Below are 20,166 nucleotides of genomic sequence, written 5' to 3'. Positions count from 1 at the left end.
CTAGGACCAGCAAAAGAGCTAAACACCCACCTCCTCTGTCGTTATTTCTGGTCCAGTCACTCCAAAAGTGGGTAATCCAAGCCTCTGATTTTCTTTACAATAGAATTAATTACATTAGGCAAACATTTAATGTGCTCCTACGTGGACCAGCCACTAGGAATAAAGAGAAACCATACCAGAGGGAGAAGAGTCTATCCTCAGTGTTGGTTCTCTGAAAGGAAGGCAGAAGTGTGGACTTTGCATTCTTTTTAAGCCTGGGTTATTATATTCAGTGCAGTAACTTTGCAGATGTGCTCTGTGCTGGACCCCAGAGGCCCAAAGATGAATCAGTCTCTGGTCTTGAGAATAAGATGGGTCAGAGCCATTAATAATGTAAGGTGACAGGGGCCTTCCCAGGCTTGGATCAGAGTGCTGTGGTTCTCAGGGGAGGGAGAACACAGAGGATTTACAAGTTGAGTGTGGGGTAGGCAAAGTTGGGGGATGGAGGAGTGGTCAGGAGGAAAGAGGGCATTCCTTACAGAGACAAGGGCCTATTCAGAGAAAGATCCAGAACCTGGGGTGCTGGTGCTTAGTGGGATGGAGTGAGAGATGGGACACAAAAGGAAGGGTGGGATCTGATATTGCAGGGTCCTAAATATTGTTCCAAACTCTTGGGGTTTACCCTGTACATAATACGAAGGTGTGGGTAGAAGGTAAATGGCGCTTAAGCAGAGAAGTGACAGGATATATGTTCCAGGGAGAAAGCAGTGGGTCAGCACCTAAGCCAGAGCCTGACTTCTGTAGATACTCAGTAAATACCCACGGAATGAATGAATCTAGAGACTGCTCTGGGGGGACTAGAGACTAAAGATCAGGGTGATCCAGAGATGCGTGGAGGCTTGAGCTGGGGGTTCTTAGTGCTTGGGCCCTGTTCCATATGCCAGCCATTCAATTTAGGGCATAACCATAGAGTTTCCACTGTGTTCCAGGTGCTGGGGACAATGCAGGGATAAGGCAAGTAGTCCCCAAAGCATTAGCCAAGCAATCACACACCTGGGAGGAGGCAAAGGGACAGACTAGGGATGCCTAACCTTACTCCTCCTCCCCATCTGGCAGTACTTTCAGGGGCGGCTGGCAGGGGCCAACAGCACAGCTGGGACCCTGAGCACCAACCACACTGGCCCCACAGACACCTTCAACTTCAACAACTGGGTGACGCTGCTGTCCCAGCTGCCTCTGCTGCTCTTCACACTCCTCAACTCCTTCCTGTATCAGTGGTGAGACCCCATCTCCTGCCAAGGCAGTACCTATCATCTGGGCCCAGGAAGACCTTCCATCCTTCCCCTGCTCCACCTGCCTGGCCCTCCCAGCCCCACTGTCCTGCCCCTGGCAGCACCTCTTGCCCATCACCCCCTGCCTGGCCGGGGCCCACCTGATGCTCTCTATCCCTTTCCGAGTAGCATTCCTGAGGCGGTGCGCATTCTGGGCAGCCTGCTGGGCATCCTGCTGCTCTTCGCCCTGACAGCAGCGTTGGTGAAGGTGGACATGAGCCCTGGGCCCTTCTTCTCCATCACCATGGTCTCTGTCTGGTTCATCAACTGTGAGCACTTCTGCCCCCCACCCCTGCCTTCTCCCTGTAACAGAAAGGGCCCAAGAGATGCAAGAAGATAAGACAGCACCACTGATCTCTAATGGGGAAACTGAGGCCCAGAGGGAGAGGAAAACCCCTTTGTCCCAGGCCCCACAGTGACCTTGGAGCTGGCCTCCTGGCACCTAGCCCCGCAGGCCAGTGGTTGCTTCAGAAGAGGAATGAATGGGATGTTGCAGCAGAATGTCCAGAGTCCCAAGGACAGCTCACCCCGGTACAGCCAAGTCCAGAGTCCCCCTGCGCTCTGCCAAGGCCTCCTCCAAGAAGCCCCTAAGGCTGCCTTATTGAGCGGCAGCCATGTCCCTGTCTCTCCTCAGCCTTTTGTGCAGTTCTGCAGGGAAGCCTCTTCGGGCAGCTGGGCACCATGCCATCCACCTACAGCACCCTCTTCCTCAGCGGCCAGGGCCTGGCTGGGATCTTCGCTGCCCTTGCCATGCTTATGTCCATGGCCAGTGAGTGGACTTGGATTGCTGGAGGTGTGGGGTGGCTTCTGAGGTTTGGGATCACAGAGGGTGTGCAGAAGGTGCCTGGATTTTTGGTGGAGACAGAGGTGATGGAGTAATGGAGAAGTGGGGATTGGGCCTGGGAGCCAGACCCTTGGGCTCTGCAGTGAGGGAGAATGACCAGGAAGGGGGTCCTGGGGTCAACCCTGATATGTGCCAGCAGATTGAGGTTAAGGGACAGGGCGTAGGTTTGAGATAGACACAAGCTTTAATCCATCTCAGCCTTTACTAGCTGGGCACATTGGACAGGGCATTTAACCTCTCTGCCATAATTTCCCCACATAAATGATTATTACAATTCCTGCTGAGATTGTACTGAGCCTGCAGTAAGAGAAAGCCACATAGTAGATGCTCAACAAAAATGGCATGTAGAGGGCCAGGGTTGTGGCTCAGTGGTAGAGCGCTTGCCTAGCATGTGTGAGGCACTGGGTTTGATTCTCAGCACCGCATATAAATAAATAAAAACAAAGGTCCATCAACAACTAATAAAATATTAAATGGCATGTAGAGAAAAGAGAGGGATGAAGGGCCAGACTGGGGCATCATATGAGACTCAGTCAGTGAAGGAAAAGGGAAGAGGCTGGGCATCTGAGAAGTGCACTCTAGGAAGGAGGACAGGAGTTAGAGGCTACATGGGAGCTGCAGAACCAGCCCCCTCTCCTCTGCAGGTGGTGTGGATGCCCAGACCTCTGCCCTGGGATATTTCATCACACCCTGTGTGGGCATCCTCATGTCCATCGTGTGCTACCTGAGCCTACCACACCTGGTGAGTCTGCCATTGGGTTCCAGGGCCCATCTCAGGGCATCTCAGAGCCCCGAGTGAGGCTCTGGGAGAGCACAGGGGAGGCAGAAGAGACCCATGTGCAGTCACTGGGGTGTCCTGGCCTCCAAGCCAGTGGTGTGGGGAGGGATCCAAACACCTCACCTAGCCGTCCCGATACTCTCCATCCTTCTGCAGGAGTTTGCCCGCTACTACCTGGCCAAGAAGCCCTCACGGTCCCCAACTCACGAGCTAGAGACCAAAGCTGAGCTCCTCCAGGCTGGTAAGCCCCAGGACCTCGCTGAGGAGGTGGGATACCCAGAGGAAGCATGAGCCAGCTCTGCTGGAAGCGTTCCACGCTGTCCCTAACTAAACCTGGCTCCTAGGAGCCTTTTGTACTCTCTCGTTTTTTTTTTTTTTTCAATTTTTGGTACCAGCAATTGACCCCAGCAGCGCTTAACTACTGAACACATCCCCAGCCCTGTTTTTACTTTGAGGCAGGGTCTTGCTACATTGCTGAGGCTGGTCTCAAACTTTGAAACCTGCTGCCTCACCCTTCCCAGCCGCTGGGATTGTAGGTGTGCACCACCATGACCTGCTCCAGAGCCTTGGGTGAGCACAGGAAGATCTCAAAGGGAAGTCTGAAATTAAAGTCATGCCTTGCTGCTCTTTGGGCCTCAGTTGTCTGCTCTTTAAAATGAAGAGGCTGAGTTCAAGGCCAGCCTCAGCAACTTAGCAAGGCCCTAAGCAACTTAGTGAGACCCTGACTCAAGAGAAAGGTTGGGGACATAAGTCAGTGCTAAAGTGCTCCGGGGTTCACTCCCCAGTACCAAAAACAAAAACAAAAATGGGAAGGCAGCGGAGCTTCTTGCAGGCGAGCTCTGAATCCTGGCTTCACAACACCTAAGCCGAGTGGCCTTAGAAAAGTCACCAAACCACTTCACTCCTCCAGCCTGTTTGTTCATTTGCAAAACAATGGCAGGCAATGGGACAACTCATCTGAGACACTTAACTTGTTGCCTGGCACATACATGGGCTTAATAAACAGGTGGCATACTGACACCATTGCTTCCCTTTGCTGGTACCCTGGGCTGGAGAAGGGTCACTTGTTTTAACTGCTGGGAATCCTCCTCCTTCAGGGCTGACTGTTGGGAGACCTAGATCACATGACCCCACACTCCCTTCTTGCCCCAGATGAGAAGAATGGGATTCCCAGCAGCCCCCAGGTGGCAACTCTGACTCTAGATCTTGACCCTGAGAAGGAGCCCGAGCTGGAACCAGAGCTAGATGAGCCCCAGAAGCTAGAAAAACCTTCAGTCTTCATTGTCTTCCAGAAGGTACAGCTGGGAGATGACCCCCAGCCACCACTCCTGGGGAAGAAGGGTGGGACACCCTCTCCAGTCCTCACCAGATGCTCTTAGGCTAGAATGGGGTCTTCATATCCCACTTGTCATAGGGTCATGGCAGGTCATGGACACAACTGGGCCAGGCCCCTGGTGTCCTGCACCCGGGCAGGGCTGGGGTGAGAAGGTTGGGGCCGTGTTGGGCCGGGGCTGCCCTGCCCGCTCACACCCCTGCCTCCGGCTCCCAGATCTGGCTGACGGCGCTGTGCCTTGTGTTGGTCTTCACAGTCACCCTGTCGGTCTTCCCTGCCATCACAGCCATGGTGACCAGCTCCACCAGTCCTGGGAAATGGAGTGAGTGTTGGGGTAAAGAAAATGATAGGGGGAGACAGGAGAGGAGAGTCAGGGACCAGGGTGAGCCACCCTTTGTCTCCCCCAGGTCAGTTCTTCAACCCTATCTGCTGCTTCCTGCTCTTCAACGTCATGGACTGGCTGGGGCGGAGCTTGACCTCATACTTCCTGTGGGTGAGCACAGCTGGGCTGGACAAGCTGCCAATTTATAGGAAGCAGTTGGGGGCGGCCAGAGGGCATGAAATTGCAAAAAGTGACTTTCTAGTAGTCCTGTTGATCTGCAGTGAAAGAGCCTGCCAAGCAGCAGTAAGCGCTTGGCCTCTGGCACATGCAAGCCTGGGCTGAGCTTCTCGAAAGTGGAAGCCATCCAGAGTTGACCTCTGTGTCCACAGTGTCCAGCCCAGGGCCCAGCCCTCCGTGTTCAGAGAATGTCATGTGGAGTTTCCTATACCTGGTGAGGGGTTGAACAAGATTCCTTGTTTCCAAATTGCTTCTAGCAAGGTGCTAAGTGAAATCTCCCTTAGAGACATTAGAAATGCAGCAGAGCATTGCTGTCCGATCCAGGCAGGATGGGCCCGGATCTCCAGCTTCCCATCCTACTAAGAAACCCCATCTGGGAGAGGTCATATGTTGAGTACTAAGTTATATTTGGATAGGAAAAATATGTTGTGGGGTTCTGTTGCACAGCGGGGTGGCTATAGATGATGATAATGTACTATATACTTTGTAAAAGCTAGGAGACAGGATTTTGAATGGTTTTACCACCAAGAAATGATAAATGTGGGGCTGGGAATGTGGCTCAAGCGGTAGCGCGCTCACCTGGCATGTGTGCGGCCCGGGTTCAGTCCTCAGCACCACATACAAACAAAGATGTTGTGTCCACCGAAAACTAAAAAATAAATAAAATTTAAAAAAAAGAAATGATAAATGCTTGAAGAGACAGATATGCTCACCGATTTGAATGCTAGAAGTGTACCTAATTGAAACATCACATGGTACCCCATAAGTATGTGCAACTTTTATGTGCCAATTAAAAAACTAAAAGGAAAAGAGGGCTAGGGCTATAGCTCAGTGGTAGAGCACTTGCCTAGCACGTGTATAAGGCACTGGGTTCGATCTTCAGCAGCACATAAAAATAAAATAGAAAAAAAAGGATTGTGTCCATCTACAACTCAAAATTTTTTAAAAATAAAATAAATTTAAAGGAAAAGAAAGCCATCTGCCCCTAAGGAGCATATGGAACCCCTAGGGATGCCCTGGGGAACTAAGTTTGGAAGCCAGGGATGCTTTCTAAGGCCTCTTCAATTCTTCCCTGGAGAAAGCCCAAACTAGAGCTAGGGAGAGGCCAAGGCTAGCCCCAGGCCTGTCCTGGTTGTTGGGTGGCCGTGGCCCAGTCCTTGTTCCTTAGAGGCCCCAGTCCTAGGTCACGGCAGAGGAGTTCGGGGGATGGTTGATGGGTCTCTCATGGGTGTCCTGGGGAAGCACTCACCGAGCCTGTGCCACAGCCAGATGAGGACAGCCGGCTGCTGCCCCTGCTGGTGTGCCTGCGCTTCCTGTTCGTGCCACTCTTCATGCTGTGCCATGTGCCTGAGCGGGCCCGGCTGCCCATCCTCTTCCCTCAGGACGCCTACTTCATCACCTTCATGCTGCTCTTCGCCGTTTCCAATGGCTACCTGGTGTCCCTCACCATGTGCCTGGCGCCTAGGTCTGGGGGCAGGTGCTGGGGTGGGGAGGGGGCTTGGCTTTTTGAGGAGGGACAGCTGCAAGGGAGGGAGCTGGCCGCCTGCTGGCTGTGTCCACGCCTCACTGGCGCCACCCTGTGGGTCAGGCCTTCACTGCTGAGCTGGCCTCTGGCTGGAAGGTACCTGCCTACATAGCCTAGGCACTGGTTCTGGGGCCTCTGGGATGGCCTCAGTTTCCCCTTATATAAATAAATGGGTTGGACTGTCCTTCCTTAGAGCCCATTTAGTGCAGAGATTCTCATTTAAAAGGGAGCTAAGGTTTTTTTCAAAAGCAAAGCTCATGGGCTGTTTCCTCTAGGGGCAGGGGAGTTGGGAATCTCAGGAGAGTCAGGTGACATGGAGAACAAGTTGGTGGGCATTTTGTCAAGAAGGAAGGCCATGAGATCTAGAATCCTATAATGTTGGACCCCAAAGGCCCTGAAAGGTGTCTGTTCAGTGGCCCTATTTTACATATAGGGAAACTAAACACAGGAATGGGGTCAGACACAGACTGGAATTCAGGTGTCTTGTGTAGGGGCAGGCGGGGAACCACAGGGCTACTCCGGGGTTTGGGCCTGGCATTTTCTAAGAGCTTCTATTCCTCTGTGTTCCAGGCAGGTGTTGCCACATGAGAGGGAGGTGGCTGGCGCCCTCATGACCTTCTTCCTGGCCCTGGGACTCTCCTGCGGAGCCTCCCTCTCCTTCCTCTTCAAGGCACTGCTCTGAAAGGCCTGTCAGGGCTCCTGGCAGCCCTCTTCTCAGCACATCTCCGGGAGCTGAGACCCAGCCCAGAAGGGATGACAGGCTGGGCTCAGGCCTCTGCTGGGCAGGCTCTTGGCTGCAGGTGCAGGAGGCAGCAGAAGCCACTCTCCATCCCTGGCTGCTGGCTACTTGGGGTTCTGCAAGAAAGAATCCACCACCGATCATTCTAGGCCTCACAGAGAACGGACTTCATCTAGACACACAGAAGACCACATTGAGAAGATGGCAATCAAGGAAAAGAGGGTGAAGACCAAGGTCCTCCCCCACCATCAAGACTGCATCTGTTAATCAAGAACTCACACCTGCTGACCCCGGAGCAGAACTGCCAGCAGGCCTGGCTGCAGGTGCAGCTGATGCAGCCTGGACCTCCAATCAAAGTGGGAGGTGGGGCCAACCCAGAGCAGGGGCTCTTCCTTGTCCTGGGCCCCAGCCACCCAATAGTCCTCTCTCCCACGCAGGGCAAAAGGTGCCAGGGAAGTTGAAGGGAGCGTGAAGGAAGAGGTGCTGAGTGAGGATCTGAGGGTACTCAAAGGACCCGGCTCTGAGCTTCAGTGGTTTTTTGTTGTTGTTGTTGTTTTTGTTTTGTTTTTTTCTTTTTGGTACCAGGGATTGAACTCAGGGGCACTCAGCCACTGAGCCACATCCCCAGCCCTATTTTGTATTTTATTTATTTAGAGACAGGGTCTCACTGAGTTGCTTAGCACCTTGCTTTTTGCTGAGGCTGGCTTTGAACTCACAATCCTCCTGCCTCAGCCTCCCGAGCCACTAGAATTACAGGTGGGTGCCACCGTACCTGGTCCTCAGTGTTTTTGTTTTGTACTGGGGATTAAACTCAGAGACATCATTGAACTACGTCCCCAGCCGTTTTTATTTTTTATTTTGAAACAGGGTCTTGTTAAGTTGCTGAGGGTCCTCCTGCCTCAGGCTCCCAAGTTGCTGGGATTACAGGTTTGCGCCACCATGCCCAGTTAATACAGTATTTTTCTTGGCCAACATTTACTATCCCCACTTCCCAGAACCCAACCGGGCCTGGCTTCAAGAAGAGCAGTTAGCCTGCTTGCATACATGGACTTTCCATTGTGAAGAGCTCTTCCATACCCACTCCTTCACTAAGCCTCATTAAAGCCCTTGGAAGGAACTGGCCAGGGACTATGTCTCCCTTACTGTACAGGTGAGGAAACCAAGTCCCATGGGGAAGTGACCGGCCCATGGTAGAGCTGGGACACAGCCCCCATCTCCCTCCTCCATGAAGGTGCTGTCCCTCCTGCCCACCACGTGCTTCTTTTCCTCAAGGGACTTGGGACAGGAGCCCTAAGCACATACTCTGGCTTTTGCCCTGTTTCTCCCTCTGCCCCGGCTCCTGGGTCTAATTACAACCTGTTCATTTGTATGATGCATTCATGGAGTCTTTATTTTCAAAGTGCAGCTGGCTCTGTGTGCAGTTGGCTGCAGTGAGCTCAGTGGGGTGGGAATGATTGTGCCTACTTGACAGGTAAAATGACAAGCCCTGAGAGGGACAGGGATTGGTGTTGGTATGCATCCCTGTTTTGGTTCCTCTGAGCCACATGACAGACAAGGGTGTTTGGCCCTATAAGGAGCAGGAGCCCTGTATTTTCCTCCTGAGAGGAGCACCTGCTGGACGGACAGCTGTCCCCTGCCATTAGCCCTGGCTCTCATCTGCGTCCTCTGCCAGGCCAGGGCTTCTCCTTAGAAATGTATCCTGAGAGAGGCAGTCAGCCCCCAAAGGGCTTTGACAACACAGCCAGTTCTCAGAATGAAGTGCTGGCTTCATCTTCACACGTCTGCACCAACTGCCCAGCCCAGAAAAGAACAAGCATTTCCTGCCCACCTGCCATGTATCAGGCGCTGAGACAGCATGGGGCACCTGCCCAGAAACCACAGGCCAGACCCCAAGTGAGGGTTCATTCCTCTGACCACTGTTCACAGACACCTGCCCTGGGCCAGGCCCTGGGTCTGGAGACCCTGGAATCCGGGGGATGCAGCCCCCACTGCCAAGGCCATGGGAAACAGAGTGTAATTTGTATTAAGGCCTGTGAGAGCATGTGATACAGGAGTCCAGGAGAGGGAGCCATGGATCCCACCTGAGAGGTCAGGGCAAGCATTCTGGAGGCAGTGTTTTCCAGCTGGGCACTGAGGGGTGAGTTACTGAGGTGGAGAAGGGGCACCTCCATCAGGGGTGCTAGGTGGGAGGCGTGAGCATGGAGTACACTGTGGGGACTTCTGATGATGGTTCCTAGGGGGTGAGGGAGGGTTAGGAGAGAGGATGAAGGGCCTTTTGTACAAAGTCAAAGCATCTGAACTTCGTATTTCAATCAAGGAAAAGCAACCCTGAAGCCCTCTACTGGAACGACTCCCCGGTGGCTGCGTGTGGACAGTGAATCACAGAAAAGGGACAAGGAGAGTCCTTGTCTGAGGCTATTCCTGCAGTCCTTGGCTGAGGCTATTTCTGCAGCCCAGGGAGGCAGAGATGAGGCCTGAGCAGCAACTTGCAGAGAGGAGGATGGACACAGGAGAGCAGCTGCCCCTACAGAGGCCATTTAGTCCCATGGTTAAGTGCACATAGGATGGTCAGGTGTCCTGGGTTCAAATTCAGTCCTTTATTTAGAAGCAGTGGACATTTGATACTCAAGTGTTGAATCCTGGAATGAGGTCATAGCTAGAGCTCAGACTCATGATCCCGGGGAAAACAGGAGCTGGAGTCCCCAGAGTCTTTGGTAAAGAGTACTAGGCTTAGCTGTACCCTCTGAGATAAGCAGGGAAGAAGGCAACCCCCTCTGGCATGTCAGGCAGATCCATGAAAACCACAGAGGTCACCCAACACCTGGACCAAGACCAAGGTAGGGCTGAGCAGTGGAGGATGGGCCCCAGAAAGAGCACAATCACACCGCAGGCATTCTTCACAACCTGGAATTCCATCTTCCCGTCCTCTTTCCCCTAGACCCAGCCCAAGTTTTCCTTCCAAGTTTTGGGCTGATGGGCTACACCTGTTTGTCCCTCTCCTGATGTCCAGTCCCCAGGTATTGCCACCTCCCAGGTCCTGATATGGCTTTGCCAATAGCCTGAGACTCCCTTAGAGCAGCCAGTTTCCATCAGCAAATCCTTGGAGGGGTCTCTGAGGAGGGGATGGAGCCACTCAGTGAAGGGACTCGGACATTGAAGTGCAGTCCTCACCCTCAAGTTGCTCTGTTATGAGCCCTGGTTAGAATTCTTCTACACAAGAAGCATTTCACACCACAGCTCTGCTCATGCTACACATTGCCAGCAGGCCTCCCGGCATCAGTCTCCGTCCCAGGTTTGAATGAGAATGGCCTCTCTCAGCTGATTGGACCAGGGGTGAGTTCTGAGCCAGAGAAGCCACCCATTGGCTGACCAGCAGCCTGTGAGGTAGCCTGGTCCAGCTTTCCTGGTGAGAGGAACCAATCTCCTCCTCTCTCTTGGGAGAATGAAGCCACAAAGTGAAGGGGAGAGGTATGGGTCTTGAGGCCACTGGTACATTAGAAGGAACCCAGGCGCCATCTTTGGCATGACAGAACAGGGCCCTGTTTGCAGTCATTGGAGTTGCCATGATATTAAGATGGAGCCAATTGGCATCCTGTTCTGCTCTTTCTTTCTCCTCAGGGTTTCTCTCTCTCTCTCTCTCTCTCTCTCTCTCTCTCTCTATATATATATATATATATATTTATATAAAATATATATATATATATATATTTCTTTTTAAGTTTTAGCTGGAAACAACATCTTATTTGGGAGAAGGGAAGCAAACCTCAAGCTTTTCTTTATTCAAGATTCACCTGCAGAGTCAATTGGTGGAACCTTGTGAGTCTCATTTTCAGGGCAGAAAGTGGCGTCAGGCAGAAGCAAGGGTCTGGTTTATATAGGCTTCATTTAGGGTGGGACAGGAGGGCAATTCCTGGGGTCCGTTGTATTGGGGTCTTGCTGATCCATTAGGGTGGGACAGGAATGTGAATAGGGAGTTTCCTGGGGGTTATTGTACTGGGGTCAGCTGACCCTTTAGGGTGAGGGGTCAGGTGCCAGTCAGGTCGAGTTCCTTTTGTGTTCCTGCACTTTAGCTGAGGCCTGGGACTTTATTTTATTTTTTGAGTACTGGGGATTGAACTCAGGGGCACTCAACCACTGAGCCTCATCCCCAACCCTTTTTTGTACTTTATTTAGAGACAGGGTCTCACTGATAGCTTAGTGCCTTGCTTTTTGCTCAGGTTGGCTTTGGACTCATGATCCCTTCCTCAGCCTCCTGAGCTGCTGGGATTACAGGTTTACAGGAGTGTGCCACTACGCCTGGGTCTGGGATTTTAAATGACAAAAGCTTAGGGAAGATGTCCTTGGATTTATTTTCCATATCCTTCAACTACTATCCCCATTTTAAGAAGAGGAAACTGGTTCCACAAGGCTAAATATGAATAGGCTGTAAGTGCCCATCCCTCCAAAGAAATGCTAAAAAAGTGAGTAAGAGCTATTGGGCCACACCTGAAATCCCAGTGTTGGACCAGGACACAAGAAAAGACCACTGACTCCAATTAAAATCAAATTAAAGCAAGCTTATTATTTCAACCGCCGGGCTGCCTCTCCCCACAAAAACCGCGGGAACAAGACAGCCCCACAGCTTTCTTGCAGCCCTGCTTTATAGCCCAGAAAGTTATACAAAGGCGGGTTACAGATGACAAAACTCTGACGAGCATAACACAAATGGTAGTTTACATTTTTGCTGGCCCCGACATCAGAATTTATGAAGGTCATTAGAGCCTCAGAGAGGGTCGTTATCTGGCAAGGGAAGGCCAAGATTTGTGAGGGGTCACTAAAGTTTAGAGAGGGCTGCTATCTGGTCAGAGAGCCAGGCATGGGTGAGTTCAAGGCACAGGCAGGCATTCCAAGCAGGTTCAGAATTTGCAGTAGCTTATAGTAAAGCTGAAATTATCTTTTCATGGCTTTGTGGCGAGATGGCTCCCAATTTTAAGAGAAAATCAGGCTGGGTCTATCACCCAGCAGCTCAGGAGGCTGAGACAGGAGGATCGAAAGTTCAAAACCAGCCTCAGCAAAAGCGAGGCACTAAGCAACTCAATGAGACCCTGTCTGTAAATAAAATAGGGCTGGGGATGTGGCTCAATGGCCCAGTGCCCCCGTGTTCAATCCCCAGTTTACCCCCCAGCCAAAAAGGGAATATTTGAAAATATAATAGCCAGAACTACCCAAATTTGATAAAATACATGAATCCACACATCCAAGAAGCTCAACAAATACCAAGGAGGTAAACACAGAGATCCACACTCAAGCACATTATAACCAAAAGTCAAAACATTGTCAAAAGTCAAAACAAAGAGAGAAGCAACTTTTTATGCAAGCATTCATTAATAAAAGTAACAGATTATTTTCCAGCAGAAACCATGAAACTCAGAAGGCAGTGGGTTGATATAGTAAAATGCCAAAAAAAAAAAATCAACCAAGAATTTTATATCCATAAAAACTATCCTCAAAAGTGAAGAAGAGGCTCTGGGCTCCACTTGGCCACTTTGTTCACTGCCATCTCGATGTCTGCCACCGCCACCACCATGCTCTTGGTCAGCACCCCACTTGCCACCACCGAAGACCAGCAGCAGCTGCAGCTCTCGCTGCTGAAGGGGCTCAGCCTGGCAGACAAGGAGGACATGTTCCCGTCCCTCAGTGGGACCGGTGTCCTGGCCAGCAAGACTGCGAGGAGGATCTTCCAAGGAGCCCGTGGAGCCTAACTAAAGTACCTGCCCCCGGCGTAGGGGATGGACCACTACTGAGAGAGAACACCCGCCACTTTGTCATCTGTTGCAATGGGCAAAGTGCAACATCTGCAGTTGAGGGGAAAGATAAAGAATTTCCACGCGCTTTTGCCCCTTCAATGTTTTATTCACTCGAATCACTTAATACAATTTCACTCTATAGGTTCTTAGTCTAAGGAATGCAATCCTTAATGCTGGGCACTGCAATAGACATCATCAACTCAAAGCAGACCATTCTAAGTTAACTCTAAGCACTGTGAACACACTTCATCACGACAGACCCATTACAGACATTCCCTCTGAATGCTGAGCTTCAGAGCTAGATTTAAAGTCTTAAGACCTAAGGGGTCTCAAGTCCAGCAGATGCATACTCAGACCGCAGTGACCAGGTCAGGAACCAATAGAGGCTTCCCCTGGAGTGGAGTTGACCACTGGCTGAGGAGCCAGTTGTAAGGAGACGTAAAGACGTCCTTTCCTCACCAGAGTCAAGAGGCTGCTATAGAGTTTGAGAGCAGTGAGGATGGTGCAGAGGATCAGGCAGATGAGAAGAGTTGGGGTGTCAGTCCAGGGCCTCATCAGGCCCTCCAGCATGTGGGCATCAGTGCTGGCTGGCTGAATGTCTGTTCATTTGCTCCAATATTTATATTAAATTTGGGGAGCTTCTGTTCACCGTTTGGGTCCCTATCAGCTGTTACCAGGTTTCTTTTTCTTTTTTTTTTCTTTTTCTTTTAAAATATTTTTTAGTTGTCAATGGATCTTTGTTATTTATTTATTTATATGTGGTGCTGAGAATTGAACCTAGTGCCTCACACATGCTAGGCAAGTGCTCTACCACTGAGCCACAACCCTAGCCCCTCTACCAGGTTTCTTAGTAACATCTTTCATTCTTAGAGTTAGGACATGTGGTTTGCTGATTTCTGACTCCTATCAGGATTATGACAAATGACATGTGACTTCACTCTGACTCTTACCAGGGTTGTGGAAAGTGACTTGCTTTTATCAGGCTATGCCTGATTGACATATTGGAGGGCTCTGCAGCTTGCCTCGTGAGACTGCAGGTTTTATTTATTTGTTTTTTATTTATTTATTTATTTATTTTTAGTTTTCAGCGGACACAACATCTTTGTTTGTATGTGGTGCTGAGGATCAAACCCGGGCCACACACATGCCAGGTGAGTGCACTACCGCTTGAGCCACATCCCCAGCCCCTGCAGGTTTATTTTTAAATGGAGTTTTAAAATGAAGTTGCTGAGGCTAAGGCCTAAGGCCATCCTTACATCATCTTTCCTATTGAATACCATGATATTTGGCAGATATGCAAGAAAGTGAGGCTTCCTTTCAGACAGCCAAGGAGGTGGATCTTTCCAAGGACATTCAGCATTGGGAAGCCCTGAAGCCTGAGGAAATATATATATGGGTATATATATCATATATATATATATATATCATATATATATATATATATGATATATATATATATATATATGATACATTTATTTATTTATTTTTGGTACTGGGATTGAACTCAGGGGCACTTGACCACTAAACCACATCCTCAGCCCTATTTTGTACTTTATTTAGAGGCAGAGTCTCACTGAATTACTTAGCGCCTCACTTTTTGCTGAGGCTGGCTTTGAATTCTCAATCCTCCCATCTCAGCCTCCCAAGCCACTGGGATTACATGTGTATGTGTTATGCTTGAATTCAGGACCCCCAAAAGACCACCAGAGACCAAGATTGATGTAAGCAGCAAAGAGGTGTTTATTGTGAGCTAGCTCGGTCCTCCGTGCACATTGCAACTGGTGACGCTGAGAGGCCCTGAGCCCAGGGTTTGTAGCAGTTTTATACACTCTTTGGGGAAGGCAGGGACTTCACATACATCATAGCATCTCTTAGCAAATCATCACCCACCTCAGGAAAATCATAAAACAACTCTAAAACATGATTAGCACATTCACTGGCGGGAACAAGTTGGGTAGGTAGGGGTAATTGGTTAGTACAAGAGAGGGATTCATTTGAACTGATTGGTTTAGGCCACGAGGGGAGGACATGCTGAACTACATGGTTTCCCAACATGTTATCAACCACCATAAACTACTGAGAGGGTCATCTGGCATCCCAGGTATTTTCCCTGTCTCATGCTGATTGGTGGTTGCTAGGGGGTTGCTATGTGTCCTCACCTAGCCTGGGTCAGGGATAACTGGCGCAGCAGATCTCCCCTGTTATTTGTAGATAAACAACTCAGCAGGGTGGGTATGTGCCTAGGAGTGCTCTGTGGGTCTTTCCAAGGACAAGGGTCATGCCCCCTTCCTTGGACAGACTTTGCTCTGAGGTAGAGGCTGGTTTTTCATGTGCCACCACAAACAGCCCTGAGGAACGATATTTTATATTGCTTGTTCTGGCTTTCTTTGCAGCAAGTGATGGCATAACAAATGAAAATTTGGTGGAATGATTTAGCCAAGAAGTTCAAATTACAGAAGTGTGCTGTTTCTATGGCTTCCAAGTTGCCACAGAAAACATGCATTCTAAAATGTATAGTCTCCTTATTGACACTTACATTAAAGATTCTTTTTTTTTTTTAAGAGAGAGTGAGAGAGAGAAAATTTTTTAATATTTATTTTTTAGTTATTGGCGGACACAACATCTTTGTTTGTGTGTGGTGCTGAGGATCGAACCCGGGCCGCACGCATGCCAGGTGAGCGCGCCACCACTTGAGCCACATCCCCAGCCCTAAAGATTCTAAAGAAAGGGAATTTCTCTCCAATGCTATCAAAAGGATGCCTTGTGTGAAGAGGAAAGCAGATTGGGCCTTGAGTTGGATTGGGGACAAAGAGGCTACCTACGAGAACATGTTTTAGCCTTTGCCACTGCAGAAGGAATCTTCTTTTCTGGTTTTTTTGTGTCAATATTCTGGTCTCACATTTTCCAATGAACTTATTATCAGAATCAAGGGTTTACACTGTGGCTTTGCCTGCTGAATGTTTAAACACCTGTTACACAAACCATCAGAGCAGAGAGCAAAAGCAATAATCATCAATGCTGTGAGGATAGAACAGGAGTTCCTCACGGTGGCCTTGGCTGTGAAGCTCACTGGGATGAACTGCACTTTGATGAAGCAGTACATTAAATTCGTGGTAGACAGGCTCATGCTGGAGTTGAGCTTTCACAAGGTTTTCAGAGTAGAAAATATAGTTGACTTTATGGAGAATAATTCACTGGAAGGGAAGAATAACTTCTTTGAGAGTAGGCGAGCATCAGAGCATGGGAGTGATGTCCAATCTAATAGAGAATTCTTTTACCTTGAATGTTGACTTCTAAATGAAGAGAAGATGTGTTCTTATTTGGCTGACTTTTTTTTTTCTCCCTTATCATCCTCTGCAAAAAAAATAAAAATAAAAATAAAAAATCAGCTAAAATGAATCAACCAGTTATGCCATTGTCCACAATGGCACCTAAAAAGCTGTGTAGCTACTGTCAGATCAGGCGAGGCGGGCAGCGACCAAAGGAGGCAGATTTAAAAAGGCCACTGAATGAGGCTTTATTGAGATATCACTCCCAGGCAGAACTCGATCAGACCCACAGAGGGGACAGGGGAAGGGTCTGAGGAGAAACCGCGTGGAAGCTCGACCGGACTGGACTTTTATGGGGCTTACAGCAGGAAGGGAAGGGCTTGGAACAGGAAAAGGTGTTTTTAGGGTCCCTTGTCCCTTTGGAGTTAGTCAGGGGAGCTGGCTGAACTCCAGGATTGGCCAGGGGGTCCTGCTGATTGACAGGCATTAGTCAGGAGATCTGGCTGATTGACAGGCGTTTCCACCGGCATCTGATTGATGTTCTTTTCCCGCGCGGCTGCTTTGTTCTAAGTACCCACCAAGTCACCACCACCAACCTAACATTCCAGCCTTTTTGGTGATACAGGGTGGCGAATTTCATCTAGCTACTTCCTGCTTGATTAGGGGCATCGTTGGGGGGAGTGGCTCGGGTGTAGGTTCAGTGGGGAGGCGACCATAGGGGTGTAGGAGCATCTGGTTGTAGGTCACTCTGGCAATTTCACTCACGTGCTTTCGAGCGAACCTGAGGAGGCAGGGAGAAATCATTAACAGAAGTCCTATTACTAATATAGGAGTGAGAATGGGAGTCAGCCACGCAATGAGGGTTGAGTTTAGCCAGCCTGGCCAGGGGCCATTTGATGGTTGCTGTTTAAGCCTTTCACCCAAACGACGGACGGTGTCAAATTCTCTTCAACCAATCCAGTTTCATTGATATAATAGCAGCATTCTTCTTTCAGGAATAGACAGATTCCCCCTTTATCTGCGACAAAAGTTCTAGAGCTTGATGGTTCTGCAATGAGACTTGGACAAGAGATATTATTTGCCTTTGTAGGGAAGCGAGAGAGGTGGCTGATGCCTCTACTGCTTCCCGAAGTTGTTGTTCAAGCTTCTGAGTAGCTGTTACTGCAAAACCAAGTCCTCCTGCCCCGAGTCCAGAGGCAGCGAGGGAGAAGGCCAGGGAGAGGCCAACTACTACTGGTAGAAAGATGGCCCTTCTTGTCCTGGAAAGGGAGGTAGTAACAAGTCATGTTAACTCAGCCTCACTGTACAGATTTAATTGAGGAACCAAGGTGGAAGGAACACAAAAAGCAAACGGCATGTTGAGGCTTAGATTTTTTGTCAGGGTACCATTGCACCAGAAAAAGAACCTAGGTGGAGCAAAGGTTAAGGAAGAAATTCGAACAATCTGGTCACAGGTGCTGAACCTGAGGAAGTGTAGCAGCAAGAGAAGTTCCCTGATGAGTTACAAAAAAAGAGGTACTTCCTCAAAGGCTGGAGAGGGGGGTCCTTGGGGTCTAGTTGAGGTATTGAGCAGAAAATCAATGGGAATCACAATTAACGGAGTACGATCCAAACCTGCTCAGAGGAAACAGTCCGAAATGTTATTTACTTTGGACAATTGAGAAGCTGAAGGCCCTGACGTATTAGGGCCACCCATGAGAAAGGGTCAGCTTTAGGATGGGCAACTGCATCCAGCTGGTGTTGGAGTTCCCTCTCTTGCTCCTGGGTGGTTATGTGAATTTGAGGGAGCACTTGTATATAAGTTCTCCATATTCTGATAGAGGCTGAGGGGTGTTTGGCAAAACCCCATGAATAAAATTTACCATCAACACCAGAAGCCCATTTTGGGTTCCATGGGTCCCAAATAGTCAATTTGGTGTATGCTAGATTCTCACAGCAAGGCTTATCTAGGAAGCGTTTTTTTTGCATTAATTATAAGGGCATCCGCCATAGGTGTCAGGCCAGCGCTTTCAAGATTCCTCAGTTTGGTCTGCTATGAAGCACAGCATTGCTGAACATAAGTGGGATGGCAGCCTGGTTGAATCCAGTAACATTAAGGGTGACAGCCTGATTACAGCCAGTGAAAGGGCAATCACCTTGACCCATAAACTGAGAACAGGTGGTGCCATCCTGTTGCCAAGTCACTTGGATGTAGAAGTGCCATCTGTGGGTTGGGATGGAAGTTTGAGAGGAATTAATGATTAGTACCAAAAGGAGAGGGTTGGCAAGAAATCTTGAGTTTGGTGGGCCCCAGCATGGAAGTATGACTGTATGGGGTCAGTGGGGGATGGGCAGCCTCCAAGTGATGTTGAGGCCTTTGGAGACTAGTTGAACAACCTGAGAAGTGAAGGCTGGAGGTAGGAAGTCCAAATCTGGAAATGATCTGCTCAATGAGGATGGAGGAGGCAGTGTTAGCAGTTTCCCTTGAGGTAGGGAAGACTTCTATCCAACTGTAAGAGAGTGCTATCCCCAAATCACAAACAGTTAAATCCTGTGTCAAGGCCTGACCAAAGAGGTAGGGACTGTCCCTGAAGCCTTGGGGTAGGCCTGTCCATGTCAGGTAATAAGAGTCAGGATGCAGAGGCACTGTAAAGAAGGCAGCTTTAAGATCCAGGACATTAAAGTGAGTGGTCAAAGAAGGATATGAGTAAGAAAAGTGTAAGGGTTGGAAACCACCGGGTGGATGGGAATAACGGCCTCGTTAATTAGGCACAGGTCCTGGACTAAGCGATAGGCTCCTGAGGGTTTGCATACCAGAAATATGGGAGTGTTGCAGGGGGAGTCAGTAAGGATTAGGAGTCCCTGGGCAAGTAACCAGTCTATAATGAGTTTAAGTCCCTCCCTATGGGTTTTGGAGATGGGAAATTGGGAACGCAAAGGAAGTTTAGTTTGGGGTTTCAGCTGGATACGGACTGACTTGTGGTGGGAGGCTATGACTGGCATGGAGATGTCCCAGATCTGGGGATCAACTAGGTCAGGGGGCAATGGCACAGTAGGTACAGTCAGGTTATTACAGAGGGTAAGAATTAGAGGAAGAAGGAGATGGGTGGTAGTATTCTTGGGGTGTAGTTGGAGGGTGGCTTCTAGTAATTGGAGAACATCTTTGCCTAGGAGAGGAACTGGACAGGATGGAATGACCAAAAGAGTATGAATGAGGGTCCCTCCAGGGCACAGGCCAACTTTACAGTTCTGTTTGGGGAGAAGGGTTGTCATCAATCCCCATAACTGAGACCTGGGAAGGAAACAGAGGCCTAGAGTGGGCAGGCAAGACAGAATAGGTAGCCCCCATGACCACAAGGAAGGTTATGGACTTACCTGCTGCCTGGAGTGTTACCCTGGGCTCGGCGAGGGTGATAGGGGTCTTCCAGTCTGGGCTTCTTCAGTCTTCTGCGAACCCCAATAGTTCAAGAGAAGTGACCGCCTGACTGGTCATACCCCTGCATAGAGGCGCCAAGGAAGGGCCAGCCATTGGGCAGTCACTCTTCCAATGTCCTGTCTGCTTACAAGTGGGGCCTGGGAGGAAGCCATGGGTTTGGGCATTGGCGAGCCCAGTAACCTTCACATCTACATTTGAAGCAAGTCCCTGACAGAGAGGAATGCTGGTTCCCCTCTAAAACTTTTGCTGGGGACCTAGGCCTCAGGGCCGCTGCCAAGGCCTGGGTTTGGGGTGTTACCTTTTTCTGCAATGGAGCCTGCTTTAAAGGCCATTTTCACCAGATCTCAGATAGGGATCTGAGGGTCCTCCTCAGCTCATTTGAATTTTTTCTAATATCATGGGCTGATTGAGTAATGAAATGGATTGCTAACATTGTAGCCCTGGTGGGAGACTCAAGATCCAGCTTAGTGTATTTGGTTAGGGCCTCGGTAAGGCGGTTGAGAAATAAGGCTGGATTTTCATCTGGATTCTGGGAAAGATCTTGAAATGAGAATGGGATGTATTCGAATGATCCCTTCAGCAGCAGCCATTTCCTTGAGAAGACAAAG

At 49.6% G+C, this 20,166-nt stretch overlaps 1 protein-coding gene and 1 pseudogene across 4 annotated transcripts in view; both read left to right on the top strand.

Annotated features, from left to right (window-relative positions):
* Slc29a2 (solute carrier family 29 member 2) overlaps window positions 1–8,457 on the top strand; it is an 8,478-nt gene extending 21 nt beyond the window's left edge. Inside the window, exons 1-11 of one of the 4 annotated variants that reach the window (XM_048807674.1) lie at window positions 1–1,256; window positions 1,440–1,579; window positions 1,945–2,079; window positions 2,799–2,896; window positions 3,089–3,173; window positions 4,085–4,227; window positions 4,482–4,587; window positions 4,673–4,758; window positions 4,977–5,038; window positions 6,090–6,289; window positions 6,920–8,457. The exon at window positions 1–1,256 is cut by the window's left edge and continues 21 nt beyond it. In XM_048807674.1, the coding sequence (XP_048663631.1) occupies window positions 1,525–1,579; window positions 1,945–2,079; window positions 2,799–2,896; window positions 3,089–3,173; window positions 4,085–4,227; window positions 4,482–4,587; window positions 4,673–4,758; window positions 4,977–5,038; window positions 6,090–6,289; window positions 6,920–6,963 (1,014 nt within the window). In that variant the 5' untranslated portion in view covers window positions 1–1,256; window positions 1,440–1,524 and the 3' untranslated portion in view covers window positions 6,964–8,457. The remainder of the gene's footprint in view (window positions 1,257–1,439; window positions 1,580–1,944; window positions 2,080–2,798; window positions 2,897–3,088; window positions 3,174–4,084; window positions 4,228–4,481; window positions 4,588–4,672; window positions 4,759–4,976; window positions 5,039–6,089; window positions 6,290–6,919) is intronic. The other 3 variants (XM_015503151.2, XM_048807676.1, XM_048807675.1) reach the window with 3 other exon arrangements.
* A 4,174-nt stretch (window positions 8,458–12,631) lies between these two features.
* LOC125618058 lies at window positions 12,632–17,245 on the top strand (annotated as a pseudogene).
* Window positions 17,246–20,166: the final 2,921 nt, after the last annotated feature.

This window comes from Marmota marmota, unplaced genomic scaffold, assembly GCF_001458135.2.
Source record: "Marmota marmota marmota unplaced genomic scaffold, marMar, whole genome shotgun sequence".
Classification (NCBI taxonomy): domain Eukaryota; kingdom Metazoa; phylum Chordata; class Mammalia; order Rodentia; family Sciuridae; genus Marmota; species Marmota marmota.
Note: the sequence above shows the minus strand (reverse complement) of the source record. Positions and strands in the feature narration are given on the sequence as shown.